Source organism: Passer montanus, unplaced genomic scaffold (genome assembly GCF_014805655.1).
Source record: "Passer montanus isolate IOZ18808 unplaced genomic scaffold, ASM1480565v1 scaffold69, whole genome shotgun sequence".
Classification (NCBI taxonomy): Eukaryota; Metazoa; Chordata; class Aves; order Passeriformes; family Passeridae; genus Passer; species Passer montanus.
Genome location: NW_024372036.1, coordinates 5,432,667 through 5,458,956, shown reverse-complemented (window position 1 = coordinate 5,458,956; position 26,290 = coordinate 5,432,667). Strand labels below are relative to the sequence as shown.

General features: G+C 35.8%; 1 protein-coding gene across 4 annotated transcripts in view; it reads left to right on the top strand.

The window, feature by feature from the left end:
- Positions 1-26,290, top strand: part of USP9X (ubiquitin specific peptidase 9 X-linked) — a 96,714-nt gene that overhangs the window by 32,443 nt on the left and 37,981 nt on the right. For all 4 annotated transcript variants that reach the window (XM_039729339.1, XM_039729336.1, XM_039729335.1 and 1 more), the window contains exons 7-18: positions 1,059-1,174; positions 1,428-1,679; positions 1,757-1,895; positions 3,512-3,664; positions 7,481-7,585; positions 9,083-9,289; positions 10,108-10,244; positions 15,331-15,464; positions 19,719-19,806; positions 21,398-21,740; positions 23,165-23,260; positions 24,871-25,082. In XM_039729339.1, the coding sequence (XP_039585273.1) occupies positions 1,059-1,174; positions 1,428-1,679; positions 1,757-1,895; positions 3,512-3,664; positions 7,481-7,585; positions 9,083-9,289; positions 10,108-10,244; positions 15,331-15,464; positions 19,719-19,806; positions 21,398-21,740; positions 23,165-23,260; positions 24,871-25,082 (1,982 nt within the window). The remainder of the gene's footprint in view (positions 1-1,058; positions 1,175-1,427; positions 1,680-1,756; positions 1,896-3,511; positions 3,665-7,480; positions 7,586-9,082; positions 9,290-10,107; positions 10,245-15,330; positions 15,465-19,718; positions 19,807-21,397; positions 21,741-23,164; positions 23,261-24,870; positions 25,083-26,290) is intronic.

The window sequence follows — 26,290 nt, the reverse complement described above, 5'->3', positions numbered from 1 at the left end:
TGACTCCTGATTCAATGCACATTTCCCCTTTTTACTCTTCCTGTCTTTGGTCCACCATCAAACTGTGTCATGTGTTTCTGACACTGCTGGAATGTCATTCCTACTGTGCTAATTGGCTTGCTTGCATTTGCCAGTTGATGGATTTACCTTCTCCCTTAACATGAAGTTTTGTAGGTGACACACTTTGAGGAATAGATTATGTGATGAATTAGGAATTTTCTCTCCCTTACAGTTTCCAGTGGTAGAAGGAATGTTTTTTAATTGGACATGAGATGCCACTGTCAGTGTGGTTTTTTCAGTGGCTTTGGTTTGGTTTGGTTTTGGGGGGGATGTTGAAGGTTTGGATTTTTTGTTTTGTTTGGGTTTTTTGTTGTTTGTGTTTCGTAGCTGGGTTTCTTGGGGTTTTGTTTTGGTTGTTTTATATTTTTAACTAGAAATGAAAATTAGCAATCTGCCCTGGTTCTTGAGTCTGCAGTTTTCCAAATGGCATTGATAGGACTCCTTTATATATATATATATATATATATATATATATGTATGTATGTATGTATGTATACACACACACTTTTTTTTTTTCTTAAAGGTTTTCTTTTTTGGTTTGTAATTTTTTTTCTTTGGTGGAACTGCTGACTATCTACTTGTAAGAACCAAGGATAAAAAACTCCACTGTCCTTGGACTTCCCTTGCATTGCTAGTTGTGTTTAGAAGAATGTTACTTTGCATTCTTAATGTTTGTATATGTGACATTATCACATCCAGGACAAAAAAACACCTAAACTGTCAGACTTTCTGTAGTAATTTAGCAGCTAAAGCTGGACCTAAATTACAGTAAATTTTGTTCCTAAATACATTTCTTTGAGTAGCTCATCGACAGCATCTGCCCTTCGACATGACAACAGAAAAGATATTTTTGCCTGTTTCTGAGCATTTCCTTAGAACTGAATATGTAAACTGTGTAAAGATTATTTTAAAGCAAATGTTGTTATTGAAAGGTATTTGAAAGTATTTCTAGATGGTGCTTTGCAAATACCAGAAAATAACTGTTTGTTTTATTACAGGGTTGGCTAGTAGATCTTATCAACAAGTTTGGCACATTAAATGGATTTCAGGTCTTGCATGATCGATTCATGAGTGGATCAGCATTGAATGTTCAAATAATTGCAGCTCTCATCAAGTAAGTTGTTTTCTAAATAATGATTAGTGCATTTGCAAAAGTTGGACTCAGTATAAAATACTATGCTGGCAGAAGGCTTAAGACTTTTGTTGAAGCACTTCCTTTCATTCCATCTCTTCAGCTGGTGGTGTCTACCTTCACCATTTCATGTGCTTCTAAGTAGATATGAGTTTCTTTAATTAATTGCACCTTATTATCATAATATTGCATGACTACTGATTATGACACTTTCCTTTTTTTCTTTGTTTTTTAGGCCATTTGGACAATGTTTTGAATTTTTAACATTACATACAGTGAAGAAATACTTCCTTCCAATTATAGAAATGGTTCCACAGTTTTTAGAAAATTTAACAGATGATGAACTGAAAAAAGAAGCAAAGAATGAAGCCAAAAATGATGCTTTGTCAATGATAATCAAATCTCTAAAGAACTTAGCTTCAAGAGTTCCAGGACAAGAAGAAACTGTAAAAAATTTAGAAATATTTAGGTTAAAAATGATTCTTAGGTAAGATGCTACTCCTAATATAATATGCCACTGGTGACATTATTTTCCACACTTCTTACATTAAATTTTTCTCACAGGTTGTTACAAATTTCCTCTTTCAATGGTAAAATGAATGCACTAAATGAAGTTAACAAAGTAATATCCAGTGTGTCATACTACACTCATCGACATGGTAATCCTGAGGAGGAAGAGTGGCTCACAGCTGAAAGAATGGCAGTAAGTGCTCCTTTTCAGTGAAGTTCATTGCACAGATTTGGTTTCTCCTTTGTACTTCAACTGTAGAAGTAACTCTATATTGTGGATTCAACACACACTGTTTATTTTCATATACTTAAAGTGTTAGAAACATTAGGTATCATGTCATGGTAATAAAGCACTTTAATAGTAGCCTTTCTGTGAAAAAATGCTGCAGTTGTGTCAAAGCTGCTGTTGAGGATTACTTTTCAGTGCTGCTAAAATCATGGCTCAAAAATGGATCCTTGGATAGTGTGTGTTTTATATGGAGTTTTAAAAAACCCAGAGAAACTTAGATAAAACAGATGTGATTCATTTGTAACTGCAGTGTTGCAGTAACTAGAAATGTAATGGTCATTTAAATAAGGATGTAGTCTGGGTTTGGTGCTTCAGCTTTTTCTCATTAGAGATCTAAGTGACTGGTCTGCTTCTCACATTTCAGAAGCTGGATGCTTCAGTACAGAAAACTCTAGATACCACATTTTTGTTTTAATCAATGTTTTTGTATTTTCGATACTGTTGCTTGAATGAAGGTATAGGGAAGTATGAAAATGAGCAATTATAAAACTAAAGTAAGAACTATTTTCTCTTCATTTTTGGGAAAACTAGTTATGTTAAGTAATTTTTGCACTGTTCTGCCCCATGTTTCTGAATGGCGACCTGTTGTAAGGTTTGTAATCTACAAAAGGACATCTGACAAGAAAAAATAACGGCAGTTTTGACTTTTTAAATCAATAGGAGGAAATAAGTCTCTTTTTTACACGTTTCTTACAGTTTGGTATCTCATACAAGGTCTGTGTTTTTAACTGAAAATGTCTAGATTTCATTATTTTGTGAGACCAGCTTGAATATTGCAAGTCTGAGCAAGGACAGTGTTGGAAGTGATGATGCTGTGGATGTTTGTTTTCTCTGTCAGTGCTCAGAGCATATCCTGCTTTACTTCACTAGGAACAAAATGGTCTGGCTGCATCAGTGACACCACTGAGAAAATTGCATCTCCTTAAATATGACTTGAATATTTGCCTCTGGTTCAATTAGAAACATTTCAAAAACCCTAAAAGTGGCAGTACTTAATCATTTTTATATTTCAGTTCTTACTTAAGTCCTTTGTATGGGATATGCTGTAGGAGTACCAGTAGAGTTGGATGTATCTTAAACAATTTGGTTTTGATACTTAATGACTGTGAATTGGAAGACAAAAATTCTGTTGCTTGAATAGAAGAATTTGCTCTTCACATTGGCTTCTTATGTTTGAAATTGTTTGAACATTTTCCAGTAATTATCTTAAACAATTTGGTTTTCATACTTAATGACTGTGAATTGGAAAACAAAAATTCTGTTGCTTGAATAGAAGAGTTTGCTCTTCACATTAGCTTCTTATGTTTGAAATTGTTTGAACATTTTCCAGTAATTATCCAGTAATATATTGGATTATTTTAAGTAATGATTTTTTAAAAAAATTAAATTAAAGATACAAGCCTTTCTGTTGTGCTGTGTCTTTTTAAATCTGTAACAGGTTGGATTTTTGTTTTGTAGTTTAAATATTAATGATGGCACCTGAATAATTTGAGATGGCACAACTTTCTTTTTATATTCAGGAATGGATCCAGCAGAACAACATTTTATCAATTGTATTAAGAGATAGTCTTCATCAACCTCAATATGTAGAAAAACTTGAGAAAATTCTCCGGTTTGTCATCAAAGAGAAAGCTCTCACTTTGCAGGATCTTGACAACATTTGGGCTGCACAGGTAAATAATTCAACTGCTTGTCTGCTGCTGCACAGGAGGCATCTCCTTGGATGTCGTGTTGAGAAGAGAACCTGGGCTGCTTCTGCTCTGTGTTAGACAAAGCTAAAGAAAATTTGAGGTGAAATGGGGTTCCTTTTTGGGGTCTTGGAGCTTAAAATTGTCATCTGAAGTGTCTCCAGTGGAAGGGCTCAGCTGCACATATATGTGAAGCCTGAGGGAACAGTTCAGAACATGGTGCAGAGATGATCCTTTTTAAGTATTAAAGAACCTGAAACATTGAGCAGAGACATGATACATGATAGCTTTAGTATTTTAAAATGCATGAAGAAATGCGTGTTGCTAATCTCTTGAGTTCACATAGTTGTGTAAGATTTTCCTGGGCTGAGTGTGATGAGTAAGGCTTATAATAACTGTATTAGAAGTTGTTTAACTGGAAGTTCTTTTCCTTGTTTTGCAATAATTATTTTTGAAAAATTACTAATTTTGCAATACTGAGTTTTTTACTCATGTGACTGGGGAGGTGGATTTCCCTAGCTGTGGGCTGCCTGATTCTAATACACAGACTTGGCAGCTGGAGAGACAAAATCATTGAGCGTTAGTGAGGATACAGAAAATTTAAAAAAAAATAGGATTGAAACATAAATAATGGGTAGTGAAATTCTGATTGTACAAAAAGGTCTTAAGGCCAGTCTTTCAAGTGTGGGAAGGCTAACTCTGGTTTCCACGACAGGGAGGGAGAGCTGTACTGATTTGGGCAGGGACAGAGTTACATTTCTCCATGGCAGCTTCTGTGCTATGTTATCTCAACTCTGAGTTTTCTCACTTTCATCCTCCTCACTCTCTTCCCCCTGGCACTGTGAGGTGGAGATTTGAGTGAGCAGCTCTGTGGTGCCCAGTTGCCAGCTGGATTATACATTGACAAAGGCCAATACAAGTTTGATTATTTTGATAACACAGTTTACATGTGTTCATGCTGTTCTGAGACTGCAACAGTTTGGCTTAAGTGGACTTATTTTCAGCTTACATTTATAACACTTGGGACTGCAGGTGATGTAGGGGAGATCTCTGGTGTTGCAAGTAATTTCATCATGCCTAGGCTTCAGTTCCAGCATGGCAGTTACTGCACAGGCTGAAACTCAATAGAGTCTTTTCTTATTATCCCAAAGTCCTGTTAAGAAAATTTCATCATGTAGCCCAGCAATACACAGATTACTTGAATTAAGGTCTGGGATCATACTCTTAGTTTTCAGCTTGCAGTCTATAGATCTTTCCAGACTACAAGATACCCGGGGGAGAAAAGAAACCCTCAGAAAACTTTGAGAGGTTTATTTGCTGTTAGTAGGCCTCTTGTACCTATTTTAGAGCCTCACTTTTAATAGGAGGAGAAAAAATCTGAAATATGGGAGAAAAAGTCTTCCAAGCAATTACCTTGCTCCTAGGGCTTGGAAATAGGACGTGTGGATAAGCTAGTGTAAGTCAAACTTTCTACCCTTCCAGAAAAATGTGAATACATTGTACAACCCTTAAAAATGGGGATAGTCCACCTTACCAGTTAAAAAAAAAATTAGGGGTAAATAGGAGTAATTTCAGAAGGAATGTTCCATGCCCTTAAATACCCAGCTTGCTCTGCTCACTTCTTATGCTTTCAAGGAGGTGGCTACTGCAGTGCTCTGACTGTTATTTTGCCCTGTACTTTTTTTTGTGTGAAAGGAACTCTTATTCAGGTAGATGGTTTCACTGTGGCTTTAGCCATGGGATTATAATGGACTAAAAATTAAGAATATTAAAATCTGCTAATACAGAATGATTTTCACCTACTTCACTACTCCCTGTGTATAGTAGTTTTTAGAAGTTCATATTAAATGACTGCTCCTGAGAGCAGCTGGGGCATGAAATTCAGTAGTGAGGAGTTGATTTACTGTGTGGCTTTATATAACAAGCTATTTTAGCTCAGCCTCAGTGCAGCAGTGGGGGGGTTTAGAGGGTGACCATGCACCTGAGACTCTTTAGTATTACCAAAAGTAATGCAGTTATGCTGCTTTTGCCTTTCAAAGGCAACCTAAGTTTTAATTTTATTGAAGTGTTTTCATGCCTTACAAAGCCAGTGCTCACAATACAGGAGTGTATTTGATTAAAGGAATAATGTTGTAAGTTTCTAAATGCAAGCATTAAGTTGCAGGGAAAGATCCAGCTGTACCAAATACAGAATGGCAGAGGTTGAGGTCTCATGACTTCTGTTCTGGAGTGTTTAACTGGAACTTCACAGGCATTTCCCTGTTCCTGTGCAGCAAGCTGGCAGGTCACACACCAGGTTCCTTACCTCCTCCCACTGTCTGGTTTTGCTTCCCCAGACCCTTCAGTGCTTCACAGCTTCCCCATATCTGTTAAAAACCTCCCAAATCAAGGTTGTTACTTGCTTTATTCTTGCTCCTCCCAGGAGTGGGCCATATTTCTATATTATAGATGCATGCCTTGCATGATCTCAGTTTTTCTTTCTATCCAGGAAATGGTCTGGTAAGAGGAAAAAAATTACAATGTTTCCCAATGTCAAATGGAATTATGGGTTTAGTAATACCCCCTCTTGTAATCTGACCCATAATGTGAAAACAAACATTACTACTTAAAATTACTTTTTTTAAAACAAAAATTTATGACACCTTATAAAGAATTAAGGCACAGCATGTAACAAAGCTATTAGTCTGTTTTTGTTTTTTAGGTTTGGTTTTAAATTACTGATGGAAGCTTTTAGTAGGAATTGAATTTCAAAGGTGCTTATACATGTATTTTTAATAGTGTACAAGATTAATTACATCAGAATGTGTATTCTGGTTATTTGTTTTGCATTTTTTTATTTCTCACAACAAAAATTTCTACAGTAAATCAGCTATTGATTCTCATAGTCCATATTTGTTGGTTTTGACTGCAGATGTAAAGTACAGGATGTGTTTTCCAGCCTGGGCAGAAAATTTTCTTCATGCTCAGAGTTAAATGGAACTAGCTTTTTTTGCCCTCATTGTCTTCCTCCTTAGATATCAAAATTGTGAAGTACGCCACACTCTCAGTTAAAACTGTGTCTGGTATAAAACTCAGCATCTTGTCCTTAGTTGTTTCATTGCTGGATTTGTAAAAAAGCTGCTGGACTTCAAAACATTGTCTGGTAACAAGTTGTTTGTAATAGAAGGCTTTAGTTGTCTGTGAATCCACTAACAAAAAGGAAGTACTTCAGCCTGACAAACTGGTGAAATACTAAAAATTGGTTTACGCCTTAAAACACCTCAGTGAAATTCAGAAGTGGATTTTGAGTAATTCCTTCTTAAAAAAACCCCAAACCATGAAAACCCACATAAAACACCATAAAAATACCAGCTTGTAAGTTAAATTACACTTTTAGATTTTATTGTCCTCTGTCCCAGCTTGATTTTGTAGCAGGAACAAAAAAAATAAATATTTTGATGCTGCAGTATTTATGGTCTAAATAAATACTTGTGTGCAACAATCAAAGCAGACTTACATACTTGCACTTAAAAGGGAAATCTAAATATTGTGAATTCCCAGTGAAGTATTCAGTTTGCCTCGTCTAAATAAATACTTGTGTGCACACAGTCAAAGCAGACTTAAATAGTTACACTTAAAAGGGAAATCTAAATATTGTGAATTCCCAGTGAAGTATTCAGTTTGCTGTGCTGCTCCCACAGCATCAGCTTTTCTTGCTTGCCACCTCTGGTAGTCTTCTTTATAAAAATTAGGTAGAATGTCTTGCTGCTTGACTTAATATGAATTGTTGGTGTATTCTTTTTTTTTTTTTCTTCCTGACAGGCCGGAAAACATGAAGCCATTGTAAAAAATGTACATGATCTCCTTGCAAAATTAGCTTGGGATTTCTCTCCTGAACAGCTTGATCACCTGTTTGATTGTTTTAAGGTAATTTTGTGATTTGACTGTATTTAGGAAATGAGTTGTGAGGGTGTGTGTAAATTTGTGGCTTTTTCATTGTCTTTCTTTCTCCTTTTAGATTTGCTCAGTTTCTGTGTGTTAAAAGACTTCTTAATGTGTAACAGCAGTCTGTAATATTTAATTCTAGAAAGGCTGTTCTTTAGTGAGTGCTCCTTGTGAGATTTTCTGTTTACTTCCTGTCTAAAACAAAGGCCTCTTATTTTTGTTTAGTAGACAGTTTTGTTTTCTGGTTTGAACACTTCAGGATGATGCAGGTCTGTGAAGCCTGTAGTATTAAAGTCAGATTTAGCAATCCTAGGACTATTGAATTTTCCAAATAAAATAAATTATTTGTTTTAGATACCTTTTTACATTTGTTCCAAATTAAGAAGTGTTGGTGATTCAGTAAATTATGTTTTTCTCCTGGCATTAGAGTAGGTTTTGTCAGGTTTACTGGGCAGTGCTACTTTTGATCTTTAAGTAGAGGAGATCAAGGACTTCCGTTCACTGCTCCCCCAGCTTCCTCTTTATCATGTAATAACTTTTCTCCATTTAGCTTACATACAAAAAGAAACAGTCTCAGGAAGATAAAGTTGAATGTTTATAAACACGTAGTGATTTGTTTGAAATGACAAAACAACTTGTTTCTGAAAGTTTATGTTATTCACTGGCTTTTATGTATTACATTTAACATTTGCAGCTTCCAGTAGTGGTAACAAGCTCTCCAGCTTGTTTTACTGTTTCACTTTCAGAACATGATCTGCTGTACTGCTTGAAAATGCAAGCCAGCTTTGTAGACTCTGTTTTCTCTTTTTAGATAAATGCATTATAGTCATATTTTGGCTTTCATGCAATTTGTGCTTTGTTTAGTGTGGTCCTGTAGTTTGCTGAATGTGGGTCTAATGTTCTGTAGTTCAGATACTTAACCCAGTGCTCAGAAATGCTGTGTGTAAACTGTTGTGTCTGACCTTGAGGGATGGATGTGAAGTGATGGTATATTGAAATATTCAGGAAAAGGTTAATGTAATGCAGGGACCATGTGTTTCAGTCTGATTCAGAGGCATGAACGATACTAAAGTTTTACTTATGTAGTGATTATAAGTTATTTAAGAAATCTTTTAAGTGTAAGCGTTTGTGAAAGCATTTAAAAGAGACAGCTAAGTCCACTCTGTTGGTGGAGTTGTCAATGGCATTGTTAACTTTTACAAACACATCTATGATCTTTAAATAAAGAGCCATCTTTTTTTAAGCTTCAAGGTGAATATGCTGTAGTTGTAAATACAAGACTGAAGAGAAGAGCTCTTCAGGTGTGTCTGGCTTATGCATTGCTCTAATTTGCTATTTATTATTAATGACAGGAATTAATGTGAACGTTCTTTATGTAGTTGCATCACTTTATTGTTACATAATTTGTTAACAGTGCAGGTTATGTGTGGAATTTAAAAAAAAAGACTTCTATAATATTTTTTTAAAATATTGTCTTAGGCAAGTTGGACAAATGCAAGCAAGAAACAGCGTGAGAAACTGCTGGAGTTGATTCGTCGCCTTGCAGAGGATGACAAGGACGGCGTGATGGCACACAAAGTGCTGAACCTTTTGTGGAATTTGGCTCACAGTGATGATGTGCCAGTTGATATCATGGACCAGGCTCTTAGTGCCCATATAAAAATCTTAGATTACAGCTGTTCACAGGTGAGTAATCCAGTATGAAATCAGTCTCTTGAGTTTCCTTCCATTCCGCACAAAAAATTTGGTAATTTAACAAAAGTATTACTTACATACATTTGTATGGTTCTATCAACATCCTAGTACTTTTAAAATGTTACAAGACATATTTTCATCAACACCATTGGTGCTTTAATGGGAGAGAGAGACAGTGTAATACCTCAGTTTGCCTGTCTTGTTGCAGTTGGTGGCGTACTGTACTTAGTACCCTGGAAGATTTGGAAAAGAACCCTACTAAAATAAATTGGGAGAAGGGAAAAGCAATCCCACCCCTTTGCTTTTTCCCAAACTTCATGCTGATTTGTTTCAGTGGGTTTTGTTGAGGTTTCTTTGTGCCAATAAGTCCTTATCTGTCCTGTATGCTAGAAAGGACCTAGCAAGATCCTTTTCATACAATTATACACTCTCCTTCCCTACCCAAACTTCTGTGAAAGTCTGTCAGAGTAGTAATTAATTATGGTTTGAAATGAATCCATTATCCATTATCCATTGTTAAGAAACAGTTTCTCATTGTTTCTTGATATTTTATGGCAATGAGTAGAAATAAATGGAAGAAAAGAGCAAATTATTTAAACACTTTTTCACAAGTACTGAGTGCTTGAGTGCAGGGAGATAACACCCTGCCAGCATGTAGTGCTGCTCAGATACTTCTGTTATGCTTTTATGCTTCAAAACTCAGGTGATCCAGTATTTGACTTTGAGTATTCCATCTCAGACACAAAGAAAGGGAATTAGGGTAGCTCTGCAGTATGCTTGATTTTGATTGTAAACTGCTGTTCTTTAAGGATCGAGACACACAAAAGATCCAGTGGATAGATCGCTTTATAGAAGAACTTCGCACAAATGACAAATGGGTCATTCCTGCACTGAAACAAATTAGAGAAATTTGCAGTTTGTTTGGTGAAGCACCACAGAACTTGAGGTAAGAATGGGATTCAGATAAAATTTTGTCTGTTAAAAGTTGGATGGTCGCAATTTAATTTTTTTTTTTTTTTTTTGCAAGAGGTCAGGAAAGTCTAAGGTAAAACCATAATCTGTGTTGGAAGATGGTCTTGAGTTTGTTCTAGTGTGTATAAATAGTATCTAAAGTCAGACACCTATGTTTGGTAAGAGAGCATTAACTGCTTCTTCATACATGGTTTTAATAATTTTTATGGTAATCCAGTGGAAAATCTGGATTTCTTTTTCTGTTATTCATGGAGTTTGCTGCTAACAATGGAATTAGCTTACCAAGCTAATATGTTAACATATGTTTTATGTGCCTATGTGGCTGTATGCACAAACATACATACACAAACATAGGCACCGGTGCTTGTTCTTTGATGATAAATTCTTAGAGTTCATCTATTTTATATGCTTAATATCAAAGGTAACTTTGTGGTCTGGGTGAAGTTCTCTACTGATTTTCTCTCCTGAATGGAATAAATTAAAATGTGTGGAATTTGTTTTATTGGGGTGACGGGTTTGTTTATTTTGTTAGAGGTTCATTGATGTTTGCTTCTGAAAGGAAGAAATGAGAAGGCATTATCAGTTTGGACTTGTTAAAGTATACATGATTATTTTCATTCTTTTTAATGTCTTCTCAGTAAGAAAGACTGAGCCCTTTAGAGTATTTGTATTCATGTCAGAATTTTTACAAACTCCTGAGAAATAGTGTTGGCTTATGTGCTGCACAATTGCTTTGTTTTAATTCTTATAAGCAGATAAAGTATTCAAGTCAATGTTGCTATTACAGTCAGCTCACAAGAAGGATCAAATCAGGGAAAGTTGAGGAAAATAAGCCGCAGTTTGCACAACACTATCTTCTTACTGATAGCATTTTCAGGAGCTGTGATAATGTTGCATTCCTGGCTTCTGGAGTTTTCTTTATTCATTTGGTTTGCAGCATACTTCTCAAATTTTTAGTACATTTTAATTCCTTAGCGTTTTTCATTAATGATTGTTTGAGGTTTATCCAAAAAAAGTCACAAAGTTACCTAACAATTAGCAGAAAAGTCTGTTTTCGGTGGAATCCTTAACCTTTCTCATGCTGTAAGACCCAGGTAAAGCAAGCTATTGGGTTATTCAAATTGAATGCTTTTAGCACAGTGCCTTAACAAAGATACTTTGCTTTAAGTAACTAATTACTGCAGCACTTCAAGCATTCAAGGCACTGATTCAGTCACATTCAACTTTTCTACTCCAAAGTAAACTTCTTTTGATTGTGGAAATGTAGGTTTCCTGCATGGTCTGTGTACAGTTAAATGGTTTGAATGTCTCTCCTCTTTTTTTTTTTAATATGACCATAACTTCCTCAGATTTCAGGGCAGTCTGCATTGCAGTATGTAATAGCACCTTATTTTTATGCTGAATTTGAAAACAAATATGGCAGGAAAGTGAACTTGGAATTGAAAGTTTTAATCAAGTAACTTAAAATACCCTTTGTGTAGCAAGATAGTGTTGAGGGAGTTGTTTCAGTCAGGTGATGTTACTGCCCGGTGACTGGGAAATTTGCTGAGTGAAGACATAGTTTTGAAATAATCAGTGACTTTCCAGTCCTCTGAGTTTTCTCATAAGTCTTAATATTGATACAGTTTGGAAATTGTAATGCATGCATACAATACCTCGTCCTATCAGCTTCCCTTATCTGACTTAAAACTTTAACATCCTTCTAGAATTTGGAGTGAAAATAGGTCCAAACTGGTTTTTGACAGCTGCCTCAAAAACATGTCACAGAGCACATTTTCTTTATGCTACTCTTTTGACTTTCCAGGTCAGCTGACTGGCACTGGCAATGGAAAGTTCAGATCAGGAAGTACTGTTGATTCTTGGCAAAAATCTGTATAAATTATCTTATGCCATTGGCACTGTAGAAATTCTTTTGAGGGGGAGGTTTTAATTGTTGCTAGTTATTCATGCAGTTGAACAAAGTGATGAATTGGTTATACAATTGCTGTGGCAAAATTTAGCTCCCTGATCACAAAGAAATGCTACATGTGTCAGGAAGTTCAGCTTAACCAGAATTGCAACAGAAAATAATATTTATGTAAGTACAAGGACTCCTATGGGTGCAAAGATGCTTATAGGAATAGTCACCTTTATTACTCATAATATTGACCTTTAGTCTACAGATAATCACCATAATCTCTCTGTGTTGGATGGTAGAGCTTCCTGTAGACCAATATCAAATGCTTAAGTGTGACCTGTATCTACCTGAGCAGTGGAATTCCAGTCTCTTAAATTACTTGCCCAGGAGAAGTAACTGAACACTGAGAGTTCAGTGGTTTCATAGTGCTTTGAGGCAACAATGATGCTTCAAGTCACTTTTTAGCCTAAGTAGTAGAATTTGTGGGGATTGGTCGCTGCAATTTGGATTTTTCATCTGAATAATCTGCACTCTTTTAGTGGCACATAGCATTTGTTCAGTTGGCACAACTGTCATCTTCAAAAGCTGAGTTACATATGTAGTATTATATTGGGTGAGTTATATGTGCAGATAAATAATTATTTTTGATCCGTTTAAATAAAGTTGTTTGGAATTTTGCCTTTGCCAGTTTGCCAGTATTTTACTAACAAATAAGCATTCTAGCTATGTCCTTTTTCATAATCCAAAATACTTTGTCACCCCTTTCAAAATGTTATTTTGTCTTTTTATACATTGACTTTCGGTATCCATTTAGTATAACACATAGAAAATAGGAGTTTTGCTGTTAACTTCAATTTTTCAAGCTCCTCAGTTATTGCACATTAATGTCTAGTAACTAATGTGTAATAATATTAAAGGTTAAATGATTGTGTCCCAGGGGCAACGTCATATTAGCCTAACCTTAGATGCATAAGGAAAATTTTAATTGCATGTATACTTTGTCTTAATACTAAAAAAACCATTCTAGAAGCTCTTATCAGATCAGCTTGTTTTCCTGTGCCTAAGGACAATCATTTTGCCTCTGAGTAGCAATGGATCAAAATAATATTGGAATTGTTGCTTATGCTCACTGTTAGAACTCACATCTCGTAACTCTAGTTATTTCTGTTATTAAGCTTTATGAAGCCATTGCTGACCAGGAGAGATCCATGTGCCAATGTACTGTTTGTGCATGTGGCTGAGAAAGGAGAGAAATAAAAAAAATATCTAACATAGAACATTGTGGTCTTCTGCTGATAAAGTTTGGGTTTGCTGTACTGTGTGAGATTGATACAAATGCATAATATTATGAATATAAATACACACTCTAATATCTTTGATTCCACAAAACACCCCATCTTGGTTCTGTTTGTTCCTTTAGTTGTTTGATCATAATTATTTCCCAAATAATCGGTGTTCTTATTTTCTGTTATCCTTTGTGAGTGCAGTTCTCTGTCTAGAGGTAACATCTTGGCTAACCACTAACATAGACATCCAGTCTTTTGCTGGATTTGCTGCTGCTTTATTCTCAGTAAGGAGGTTGGTGGAGATGGAATGAAACATAATTAGAAAGTTTCTTAAAGTGAAAACAGAGAATGTTTTGAATCTATGAACTCCTGGATGTTTTCTTTTTTGATGCTTCCATCCATTTTGTTTTCTGTCTGAGAAATGTCTGGGTATTTGAGGGTTTTTAACACAATTTGTGTTTGAAATGCTCCTTTCAAACAATTTTAGAAAATTCTGCATGTTATGAAATTTAATCTTCTGAAAACCACAGTGGTGAGCAGCCCAAAGTCTGTTGGTTGCAGATAACAAAATTACTGGCAGGGTGGTGGTGGCTTCTGTCTTTTAAATCAGATGGACACTGATCTTTGGCCAGTGAATTGATTTATCTGTTACATCTACAATGAAATGTGGTTATCAGCTGCAAAGATCACTGCCAGCTGATGCTGGAACTGGGATTTCTTGCCTTCCCCACTGTTCTCTAAACATGTGGAAGTACTGTGGAGTGCTGTAGGCCATGTGGTATGGACACCCTCTTTCCCAGGATGGATGAGAATTCCTACCTGTAATCCACTCAGCTAGTTCTGAGGTCTACTTGTTTAAGTGCTGAAAGAAAGGAGAACAGGTTGGAAATCAGATCTTTGTTTCTTTAGGGCAGGCTATGGGATCAGCTGAGTGGCAATGAGGAATGCTGCTCTTCCCCCTGACACCCCTTGTTTTCTTGTTTTGCTCCTTACTGTGGAAGAGCAGTTCTGGTTTCTGCAGTCAAGATCAGTGCTCTGATCTACAGCTACAGCAGTTGAGACACTTGGAGAGTGTTCTGCAGAGGTGATGAATCCCCAGCTCTGAATTTGATAGTGTTCATGGCATGTGGGTCTTGGACACAAGCTCTGCAGTTTGCTTTTGTCATCTGAATATTTCTAGTGTTGTTTAAGAGAAGCATTTTTGGTCATGTCTTGATAATACTTAAATTACAATCTAATTATTTATTTGGGATATTTCCTTTCTTGAACTTTTCTGGGGGCTTTTAGGTTATATGCTCTGTGTAACAGGTTTTTTTTTTGCTTGTACCAACATTTTTCCACATAGTTATTGTTAGGAAAAAATCAATACTATTTTTAGGGGTTTTTTTAAGTATTGAAATAATTGGTGTAGTTATTGGCTAGTGTGCTTGGACTATAGTATTGAGTTTTACTTGGTGTTTTAGTGTTAAATATAGAAAAGAATATCAGCTGGTTGTGGGGGGAAACCAGGGTTATGCATATTGTAGTTATACTGTAGTTGAGGGTCTCTGCTGTGCATTTTGGGCAGGTGTTTATTTACCTTCTGTCTTGCTGCAGATATTCTCCCTCCAACACACTGAGCTGCTCACATTGCTTTGATGTTTTCCATGCATATTTTAGCCATATAATCCTCATAAATTGGCTGCTTTAGTGACTCCTAAGAATTGTTGATACATCAGAAGATAGACAAATATTGTCAGAAACTTAATCTGTGTTCTGTTCAAGATGTTGTAGGAAAATTTGGATCTTGCATCAAAGATGTGTCTCTTAAATTGATTTCTGAACTATTTGGTGCAAAGTTTCTTTCTTTTCCTCTAACACTTTTATTTTCATTTCAGTCAAACTCAGCGAAGTCCCCACGTGTTTTACCGACATGACTTAATCAATCAACTTCAGCACAATCACGCCCTCGTCACACTGGTTGCAGAAAACCTCTCTGCCTATATGGAAAGCATGAGGCAGTATGCTAAAGGTGAGTTTTAACATCAGAGTTGCTTCGTGGAGTATAAAACTCCAATTGAAAATGGAGGTAAAAGTAAATTCCCACAATAAAATAACTATTAAGTTTATTTGTTTAATTTTCAAGCATCTGTGGGGTTAATAGCCTTTGTGGTGACTGTGTAAGAAAAGCTTAAAATACTATTTTTTTCTTTTTTATAATTGAAAATGTGTGTTTTACAGCAGAATGTGAGAAAGTGGCAGCCATTGTTTGTGTGTGGATTGATACAAATCATCTTGCCCTACTTAGGCTAGGGTAGTTTTTTTGTGGAAGGTTCTAATAGTAAACTTCTAGTTTTGAATTTTGAAGTCTCCTTTGACAAGTTTTTTAAGCACCTCAGTTTGCAGCCAATATTTGGAATTTGTCAGGGAGAAGGACTTCAAACCACAGTGATACCATTTATATTTCCTGTGTAACTCCCATGTCTGTTCAGGCTCTTTCACCATGTTTGTTATTGGGAGCACTTGGGCAGCACATTTTGTTAGTAGTTTTGTATTTTAGACTAAATCCAGCTCTTTGCTGATGAATTTACCCTCTTACTCTGGATTAACTTTTAGCTACTGAGGTAGAAGCCTGGAAATGAAAGAGAATGGTGGGCCAGGAAACTCAGTACACTGGACCACAGTTCTTTAAATATAAAATTATGCCAGCAGAAGTGAAAGGAGGAGATTTACACTCCTCCTTCCCCACTACTGACTTTACAGACTGGAATCCAAGGACTCTTCTACCCTGCCCTATAACAGCCTGGCAGCCTTTCTGTTGCATCTCAAAATGACACAGTATGTTCTGGAGGGATTCAGTGTAGGTCATTCAGGGAGGAGAGGATATTTGTACATTGGAAAGCTTGTAGCTGCCAGTGCACAGGAAAGTGGCCTTTTTGGAATTTAGGTGTTTTGGAGTATTATGTGTATATATATTTATGTAGATATATATATATATATGTGTATGTATATATATTATGTAAGAGATATCCAAAATACATACTTGTGGACTTGTATAAAAAGTAGTGAAGATGGTCACTTCAGTGAGGTGTAAGCCAGTGAGAATAACATTCAGTTAAATCTGCATACTGCTACTGTATTTCTCTTTTCAAGAATACATAGGAGGTTTACTCTAATTGAAGTACCTTATGATAGCATTGCACTAATTAATATTAAAATAATGGTAAATTATTTGGTCTGTTCTCAGTATTAGTGTAGGAATTATTTTTAATTTATCTTATTTTTTAATTCTTGAGCCAAAAGGTCATTTTTGAAAATATTGTTTATGTATCAAATTGTTGAGGGCAGAAGAATTAGGCTGATGACTTGTATGATTCTTTTCCTTTCCCAAAAGCCCACATTGCCCTGCCCCTCCCCAGCTGTAGTGACTCAGTTAAGCAGTAATACAAACATCTTCAATGCCATAGGAATTACAAGTGTGAAAAGGGTTTAAATTTAATCTAATTACCAAGCAATTAAAATGCTCTTTCTTGAGATGAAACTGCTGCAGAACCTCTCATTTGTATCAGAGTACAAAAGCAGAACAATAATAGTGTGTGGTTTTTTATTGGGTACTTTATTACATTATTAAGGGCAACCAGGAAATCTTCCTCATGTTGCAGATACTGTGCTCAGACTGTAATCCACAGTTCCTGTGCAAAAACTCTTTAATTTTCAGTTTTATATACTAACTAGAGCAGAACATAGAATACTGTGATGTTTGTCTTCTATGCCTTCATGGAGGGGGAAAAAATATGTCAAGGGGCCATATAAATGAAAGGGGATGGAAGAAGATTATACATGTGAAGACAGAAATAACTGGAAGCTGTAGAATTAAGCTTGGCTGGAGGTAAATGAGGGAGAGGGGGGAAATTCAAGGCAAAGATACAAACAGCACAGGTCAAATAAATCCCATAGAAATAAAAAATCCAGTTGTTGACAGATATTCTTGGCACCTAACACTGCAATTACTGTGCAATTTGTATATTTTAAAATTAATTTTGAATTTGCCATGTATTTGTTTTCCTTGAAGTCTTCCCTAGTTGTGTTCAGTGATGGGAAACACTCTTTCTATTCTTCTGTTATTCACTAATGCATAATGTTTTCTGAGATACTCCCCTTTAGTATGTTTGCCTTTTTAGGGTTAAAGGGAAGCCTAATCTAAGTTCCTGAATTTTTTCCATGCTCTGTGATTTTCCCTTCTCTTGAACTCATCCCTTCCTTCAGCTCTGCAAAGTCCTTCAAGAGATAAGACAACTGCTCTTGGATTTTGTTGTCCTAAAGAAGGTCACAGTTTCATCTTTTCAGATTTATCAAAGATCTTTTCAAAATTTCAATTCTCCTTTATTTCTCTTTTTCTGCAGTAGTAAAAAATCCAAAGTGTTAATGAAATGGTTTGGTAAAAACTGTACCATATGATCTTCTCTGTTTATCACTAATTATACTTAAATTTTCAACCAGTTGTTTTCTGCTCCAGTGTGTAAGAGGAATTTTTAAGATTACACTTTGACTTGTTGTGGGATGTACAGAGTAGAAAATAAATCTGGGAGATGTAGAAAGAATGTGATACAGAAAAGATTTAGGGAAGTAGAATTTTTTTGTAGTTCAGTTTTTCAGAATTCTGAAGTACATCCACAGTGCCTTTCTGCAGCTGGCTGGATTTGAGTTCTCCTGTCATTGCCACTGTTGATGTTGTGTCTGTGAATTAAACTTTAGTCAGGAAGAAAAAGCCCAGGTAGTTCCCACAGTGAAAATAAACAAACATCACCACCTCCCCCTCAACAAATGAAAATCAAACAAAAAATCCACCCTCAACACCCAACACTTCAAGTAATCTATTTTAATTTCTCTGCAATATGCTTATCTATCCCGATTTTTTTTTCTGCTGGAGACAGAGCATATTTTACTGGATTTCTGCTTCTAATTCTTAAATAATTTTTGTTCACATACTTTTATGTTATTTCTTCAGATTTTTTCACATTTCTCCTTTTGCCAATTGCTCATTTATGATCATTTAATGAAAGTTACTATTTAATTTTTAAGGATTTCTGATGAACATAATGTCTTCAGTTTTACAGACATTAGTTAACTATTGGTCTTCTGTTTCCCCTCTCACTCAATATTTAAGTAGTGTAAATTTATTTAAGTGTATCCTTTTACACTAGGATATAGAGAGGAGTATTATTGCACTTCTCTTTATTTTGAAGCACTGATGTACTTCTTTTTACCCCCTGCCTGATGTAATAGGAGATATTGATTTTGAGCTCTGAAGATAAATTTACTATTAGTCTTGATGTTGTCATGAGGTGGTCTACTGTGGCTGGGTCACCTTAGTTAAAGGCAATCTGTACATCTTTGCAAATAAAAAATAAAGCGTTAATTAGTTTATAAAGGAGCTGTCATAATGTATGTGTCATGATGAAATACTGCTGGTAGAAATGAAGGTAATGCAAGTGCAGATCTAGATTGTATCTCTTTAATTAACAAAATCTAAACAACATCCAGCTACCAAACAAAACCACACCAAAACCATGTTCCTGTGAATAAAATTGCTGTTTGTTAAGAAAATATTATGATGTACTTTGACAAAATGCAAGTAAAAATTTGACTTCATGCCTTACTTTCAAAAGACAACTTCTGTTTCAAGCTTGTCAGTATTACAGGCATTTGGGTTTTATGTTTGGAAACTTGCAGTACATAAAGTTGTCTTATACTTTCTCCCTCTGAGTGATGTGTGCATAGCTATGTATAAAGGTGGTAAAGAAATGGAGTCATGATTTCCTCTGGAGAGGAAAAAGCCTGAAAAATAGAACAATGAAATTTTGGAAAAGATGCTGTATAACAAAACTAAAGCATCCTCAGAAAAAAAGCACTGGATAATTGAGTTACATGCTTGGTATACTTCTATTTTCAACTGACTTCTGACTTCAAACTGACTACTTGAGAATAGGAAAAATTTATTTGAATAAGTAGAGTTCAAGTTCTTAATTGTTCTGTAACACTTTAATTATGCTGAACAATGACCACATAATTGTTGATTTGATTATAGACCTCAGGAGTCTTTGCCTGTGTTTAGCACAGGAAGAAGCATTAACTGGTAGCTGCTGAAAACTCTTTTCATAAGCCTCACTGAAAATGTACTGGGTTTGGATTATGTTCAGAGGAACAAGTCTTCAAACACATCCTGTCTTCTGGAGTCAGCATCACTTTTCTGAGTGTGGTGTCTAATAAAACCCTTTATTTGCAGAGCATGGTGAGTATGATCCCCAGACTGTGAGACCAAGCAGCCGATACAGTCACGTGCAGGAGGTGCAGGAGCGACTGAACTTCTTACGGTGAGTTTTGTCTTGAACATTTCTTTGACTTCTTAAGAGCACTTTGAATGTTTTTTCAAGAGAAACATTTTGCATTTCTCTCTCTTCTATAGCTTTAATTTGTTTAGTTAGCTTCTTTCAAAACTCAGATGCAAAAATATGTTGAATGTGTCGTATTTGGTTTGGTTTTTTTCGTGGAGGGCTTTTATGCTGCTGTTGGAATATTCAAATAAAGTCTATTAGACTGTTTGGAATCCAACGCTCTTATTCTGCACTAAGATTTGTCTTTTTTCCTGTCTGTGTGCAGAACCTTACTGACTTAAATATAGTGTGTGGTGGATACAGTTACATCCCTATTGGGATAACTTAGTTTAAAATTTTAAATACTCCAAGTAAGGATATGGCTGTGTGTCCTTACTTGTAGCACACCAGAATTAAATCCATGATCATAAACTGACAAATACTTTTCTCAGTCAGTGATGTTGTGTTGGCAGCAACTGAGTCCCAGAAAGAAAGTTCAGTAAAAAAAATTATTTGGATTATTTTGGCCTGCTCCTGTTGGAGTAAAATAAGAAAACAAAAGATCCCTGCTCATCACAGAGCTGCAGAATGCTGATGCTTTTTAGGCTGAATCTCAGCTTTTTCCTACTTGGTTTTAACCTTGTTTTAAATTAGTAAAAATACTTGAACTGTCATGTTTGACTTATTTTTTCCTTGTTTTCTAAAGGAGATTTTTTTTTTTTACTTTTTAAAATTTTACTGAGAATTTTAAGTAACTAAACTGAAGTGTTAACTGTTTAATGAAATTATAAGTAAGTGTAAGTGTATAATAGCACACTTACTGTATCACTCCTGCATGTTCAAAATTGTGACTTCCTTAGATTTAATTTCATTATTTGCTAATGTACAAAAATTTATGAAGTTCAATGGATGTCAGATGTAGAATATGTTTGTAGCAATTTCTGAAAAGCAGTGCCATAACTCAGTCCCTGCTTTCTTATACATAAAAATTTTTTAAAATAATAAAAATTAATCTAAAGAACTTTATCGTTTGTTCCTCCTGAAGCATCCTTACTGCTAGCTCTCAGAATTGAAGTTCTTAATAATTATTTCGTAATCATTTAATGTAAATTAAAAATTTGCTTAAGTAAACGGAGAAATTTCCAGTTCATTGATTTCTGCTTCTGGCTCTGCTCCGTGCTACTGATACCTTTTTTGCAATTTTGCTAAATCAAGTCTTAAAACTTGGTGAATCATTGCAGAATTAATTTATTCTCATAAATTCTGATTTTTAAACTAAATAGTTTACACTAGGAAATTGCATTTCTTTGTATATAAAATGTAAACAGTGCTTGGTATTTTTGTGTAAGGCACTTTTTTACTGAATTGTGTTCTTTTTTTGTTTGAAATTGATTGGTCTTGATTCATTGAAACTTATTAAGATATCATGGGGCTGATTATGAGTGGACTGTTGATGTAAATATACTTTTCATACTTGTGATAAATACATGTATAATGTGCATATCCAACCTTGTGCCTGTACTTTTTACTGAATTGTAACTCTGGATGTGTATTAGACAGTGCTGTTAATTGTCTCTTTGTTTTGCTCAAGATTTTTGTTGAAGGATGGTCAGCTGTGGCTCTGTGCCCCTCAGGCGAAGCAAATATGGAAGTGTTTAGCAGAAAATGCGGTTTATCTTTGTGATCGCGAAGCCTGTTTTAAATGGTATTCCAAACTAATGGGGGATGAACCAGACTTAGACCCTGACATTAATAAGGACTTCTTTGAAAATAATGTGCTTCAGCTGGATCCTTCCCTATTAACAGAAAATGGAATGAAATGTTTTGAACGTTTCTTCAAAGCTGTGAACTGTCGAGAAGGAAAGCTAGTAGCAAAGAGACGAGCCTATATGATGGATGACCTGGAATTAATAGGATTAGACTACCTTTGGAGGGTGAGTTAATTGAAGGAAGCATCTGAGAGGTCAACTGCTAAGACTTTCTCAGTCTTTTTATGCTTTTAGGAATGTGTAATTTATTAGTAATGGACTGAAATCTCAAAAATCTAGTTTTTCCAACTAAATACATGGCTTTTGACTCCACTGTCTTCCCAGCAAGTATGCAAGTTGGTAACTTTGCAGACTGATGTTAAAGGGAAAGTTATTTGAAACATAAGTATGTATGCACATGAAATTTAAATTTTGCCAATACTGTTGAAGAAGAAAAGATCCTTCCAGGTGAATTATCTGTAGATTTCTCTCTTTTTTTTTTTTTTTCACATGCACATTATAATTAAGCTTCGTTTCATGCACTTCATAAGCTATTCCTTCTAGTGTGGTAAATTGGAATGATTCTAGATCAGACCAAGTGATCACTGGTCTGATTCTTCCTCTTATAACCACAAAAATTTGGCTAAATGTGGTGGTTTTCTAGGATCTATAGATTCCATATAACCACCTATTCTCTGTATATAGAACCTTCCTTTTCAGTAGAAAGGTTGAAGCTTCCTGAAGCTTGCCAAATCTGTTGGTGAAAACCATCAGTATTTAAGCTGTAACCTAATTCTTTCAGAGTATTTCTCTTCTCAAGAGCGGCATTAGAGCCCGCAGTGGTGCACTGTGATATAATTATCATGGCTGTGTGTTTGTAAAATGTGTACAGCAGCAGTCTTCAGTAACTTTGGTTGTGGCTTGTTGAAGGGTGGGGTATTGTAATCCTGGTGGTAATAGTTATAATTAAAGTAGATTACGAGTTTTCTACAAATAAGTTCACATCTTGTTTGTGAACAGAGTCCCCAGAGAATGTTAGCATGTTTTAGTTTTGGGAATCAACTTACTCTATCGGCATGACAAAACTCACAAAGCTTCAGCTCAGTACCCTGCAGGGTTTGTCTGTAAAATCTGCTGTCAGACCTGGTGACTAGTAATTAAAATTTAGATTATCAGGTTAGAAAGGGAATTCATTTGCTTGTTCCCTTTCCACCCATTCAGAGCCATTTAAATACTTGAAAAATCTGTCTAGTGATGCTGATTGTTGAAGCATCTGAAGAAGTTTTCTTATTCTCTGAAACAAGAGAATATTTGGAATGTTATGTGAACATGAACATATAAACACTGCTTTTACTCTGTTTATAGAACATCATCCTTTTTTGCCAACTCTGAACTTCAAAACTAGTTAATTATTAATTTTTTTCTCATATAATCATCTTAAGTGTAAGTTTTATTGATTGTATTTTGTAAGTGAGCATTTTAGTCCCTTTCACCTCATAAGATAATTAGACAATGCTAATGTGTCAAGATTCTTACGTAGTAGTTTTGGTTTGCATTTTTCCACCAGCAAGTTTTAAGAGATGCTAATGCTTTTTCTTCAATTGTGCTAGGTTGTGATTCAGGGAAATGATGACATCGCAAACCGAGCAATAGACCTTCTTAAGGAGATCTATACTAATCTTGGCCCAAGGTTACAAGTTAATCAGGTAAGAAAAAGCAACAAGAAGACTGAACAGAATAAAAATAAAAATAGTCTTTAAAAATGGTCATTAAATAATAGTCTTAAACATCAGTTTTGTGATATTTTTGTAGTTGAAAGATTTTAAAACAGGAAATAGTTTCCATGTTTTGGCGGGTGAGTCCAACCATCAAATTCTGGGCAGATGCAGAACTAAAGTTTTTTCTCATTTTTGCAGACTGAACTCTCATTAATTTTTCTTACTAAGTGCATCTGCTGTATTTGCTCTTGTTACTCAGAAAACAGTTAATGTCATAAGAGGAAAGCCTTTTGTTGCACTGCAAATTGTGGCACTTACTCCTACAAATATGTCCAGGGGCTGGGTCTGTGGGTGTTGTCACAAGCTAATGTAATCTCTTGTTTCTGGTGTGCCCCTTACAAAGGGTCACTGAGTTTCTATGTGGTCAAGCTGAGGTCTAACAAATCAGATATTACCTCCCTGTATTAATATTTGCTGGGAGCTGTAGTTCAGTGGACAGAGAAGAGATACTGGGTTTCTGCAAGGGAAAGGGATGTAATGTCCTGTCAAGGACATTAGAGGGTCCTTGACAGGCTTGAGTAGCGGACCCTTGAGAACCTTGTGAAGTTTGACAAAGCCAAGTGCAAGGTTCTGCAGCTGGGTTGAGGCAATCCCCAGCAAAATACAGGCTGGGGATGAACAGATCGAGAGCAGCCCCGGAGAGAAAGACTTGGGGGTGTTGGTTGACGAGAAGCCCAAAATGCACTGGCAGCCCAGAAAGCCACCTGTGTCCTGGGCTTCATCAACAGCAGCATGGGCAGCAGGTCCAGGAAGGGGGTTCTGACCCTCTTGTTTGCTCTGGTGAGACCCCACCTGCAGTGCTGCTTCCAGCTCTGGGACCCCTGACATGGGAAGGACGTGGACCGGCTGGTGGGAGTCCAGAAGAGGCCATGAAAATAATCAAGAGCCTTCCAACCTAAACCATTCTGTAATTATGTGACTGCACAAATTTAGTGGAGGAATATTCTCCTTTAGACAATCTCCATTTGATAACTTTCCAGGTGTATTTCTTAAAACGCTGATGTTGTACTTGTCTTCAAAATCACTTTCATAATCATCAGAGCTGCCAGTCTGCCAGGTCCAGCACAGCTGCTCTAGGTGGTGAATTCACAGCCATTCAAGCTGTATTTTCCTGCAGTGGCAGATGGCTGGAGGCTTCTGTCTTGCTGTAGGTCTGGGCTTACAAAGCATGCATTGATCTGTCTGTCTGCACATGCTTAGCTCTGACACTTCCAGAAGTGCTGGATTTACATGTACACAAGAATTCTTTAATATAGTCTGAGACAAGAAGAAAGTAAAAGTCCATTTCAATGTTCTCTGTCCAAATTTTCAGTTTTTCTCTTTACATACAGTATGGTTACAGCTGCTGATGATGTGAGATTATTGAAGTGCACACTAAATTAGAGCTATCTATTGATGGGAGTTGCTGGAATAAAACAGGTGTATTGAGTAACTTACCTGTTTTGTTTTGGGGAATTTTTTTTCTCTATTTGGTCATCCTTCTGAAAAGATGGATTCTAATATGTCTTGTAATTACACCAATTTCTTAATGTAATTAGGTAGTGATTCATGAAGACTTCATTCAGTCCTGTTTCGATCGTCTAAAAGCCTCCTATGATACATTATGTGTGTTGGATGGAGATAAAGACAGCATCAACTGTGCAAGACAAGAAGCAATAAGGATGGTGAGAGTGTTGACTGTTTTAAGGGAGTATATAAATGAATGTGACAGTGATTACCACGAAGAGAGAACTATTCTACCTATGTCAAGGTATGTGTGAAGAAGCAGTATCATGATTTTGATTTCTGTTAAACTAAAACAGTACTATTATCCTTGGCATTTTTACATTCTAAATGGTTTCCGTTCAGGAAATGGTTTTGCGGTGTTTCAGAATTCCCTTTTCTTTGCTAATATATGAAACTGTATTTAATTTTTTTTTCTTTGAAAGATCAGGCAAATACAAGTATATATGAAGGGGGCAGCAGGCCTAAGAATAAACTTGGTGGTTTCTTTTGTAACCAGCACAACATACCTTGAGGCTCAATTGTTTTGGATACAATTCTTTATTTCAGATAATTACTTAATAGCAATACTATTCTTTACATTAGCATTGGCAAAACTTTTTTGTTTCTCATAGTCTTATTGTATAAAAACATGTTATAAATATATATATATACACCTTCCAGAATTGTTTACAGAGATCTCAGTCTTACTTTGCAAGATTAAATTTTTAATTATCTCTAAGTGAAATATTCTGTAAGCTCCTCACAAGAAGGGGAAGAAGAGAACCAGTACTTTGAAGTATATTTATTTTCTGTACACCTTCACTTTTCTTATACTTGTCCTTGAGTGAAAACTTAGCTTAAATCCTTGGTGTCTCTATGGGTTTATGATGAGCTAACATATTTTTAAACACAGTGGAGATTTTTCATCCACTTACTTTAAATGACCTTTTTGTCAAAAAAAATGAAGCGATTGCTGTTTATGGTGTGTCAGTAATTTGCAGTATTGCTACAGCTTTTTTACTGCATATATTGATTGATGAGTCCTAACAAAGTTTTCTTGTTGATTGTGAGTACATTTTTTTTTATGGGCTGCTTATTTGATTAGACTAATCTTTAACAGGTCCTGTTAGCAAGGAGCCTTATGAGGAGTTTTTGCCTTTTGTTACATTGGATTCGTTTGTTGGGCTTATCTGGGCACATCTTTCCTAATGAGCTCTCTGCCATTGTGGGAAGTCTGATCACTGCTAATGTGAAACCATTTCTTCCTTTTTTGACCATTTAAACTTTTTTTTAAAAGAACGTGATTTTAAAAACTGGAATTCTAGTATAAAACTTCTAGCAGCTTTTGATAGAAGGCATTAAGGCTCAGCAACCTGATGGGTTTTTCTGATCTTGGTGTATTTAAAGCTTGAGCTGCTTTGCTAAAAGAGCAAAACATCATTGCCAGTCTGATTAAGGTTTGTTTGCACATTT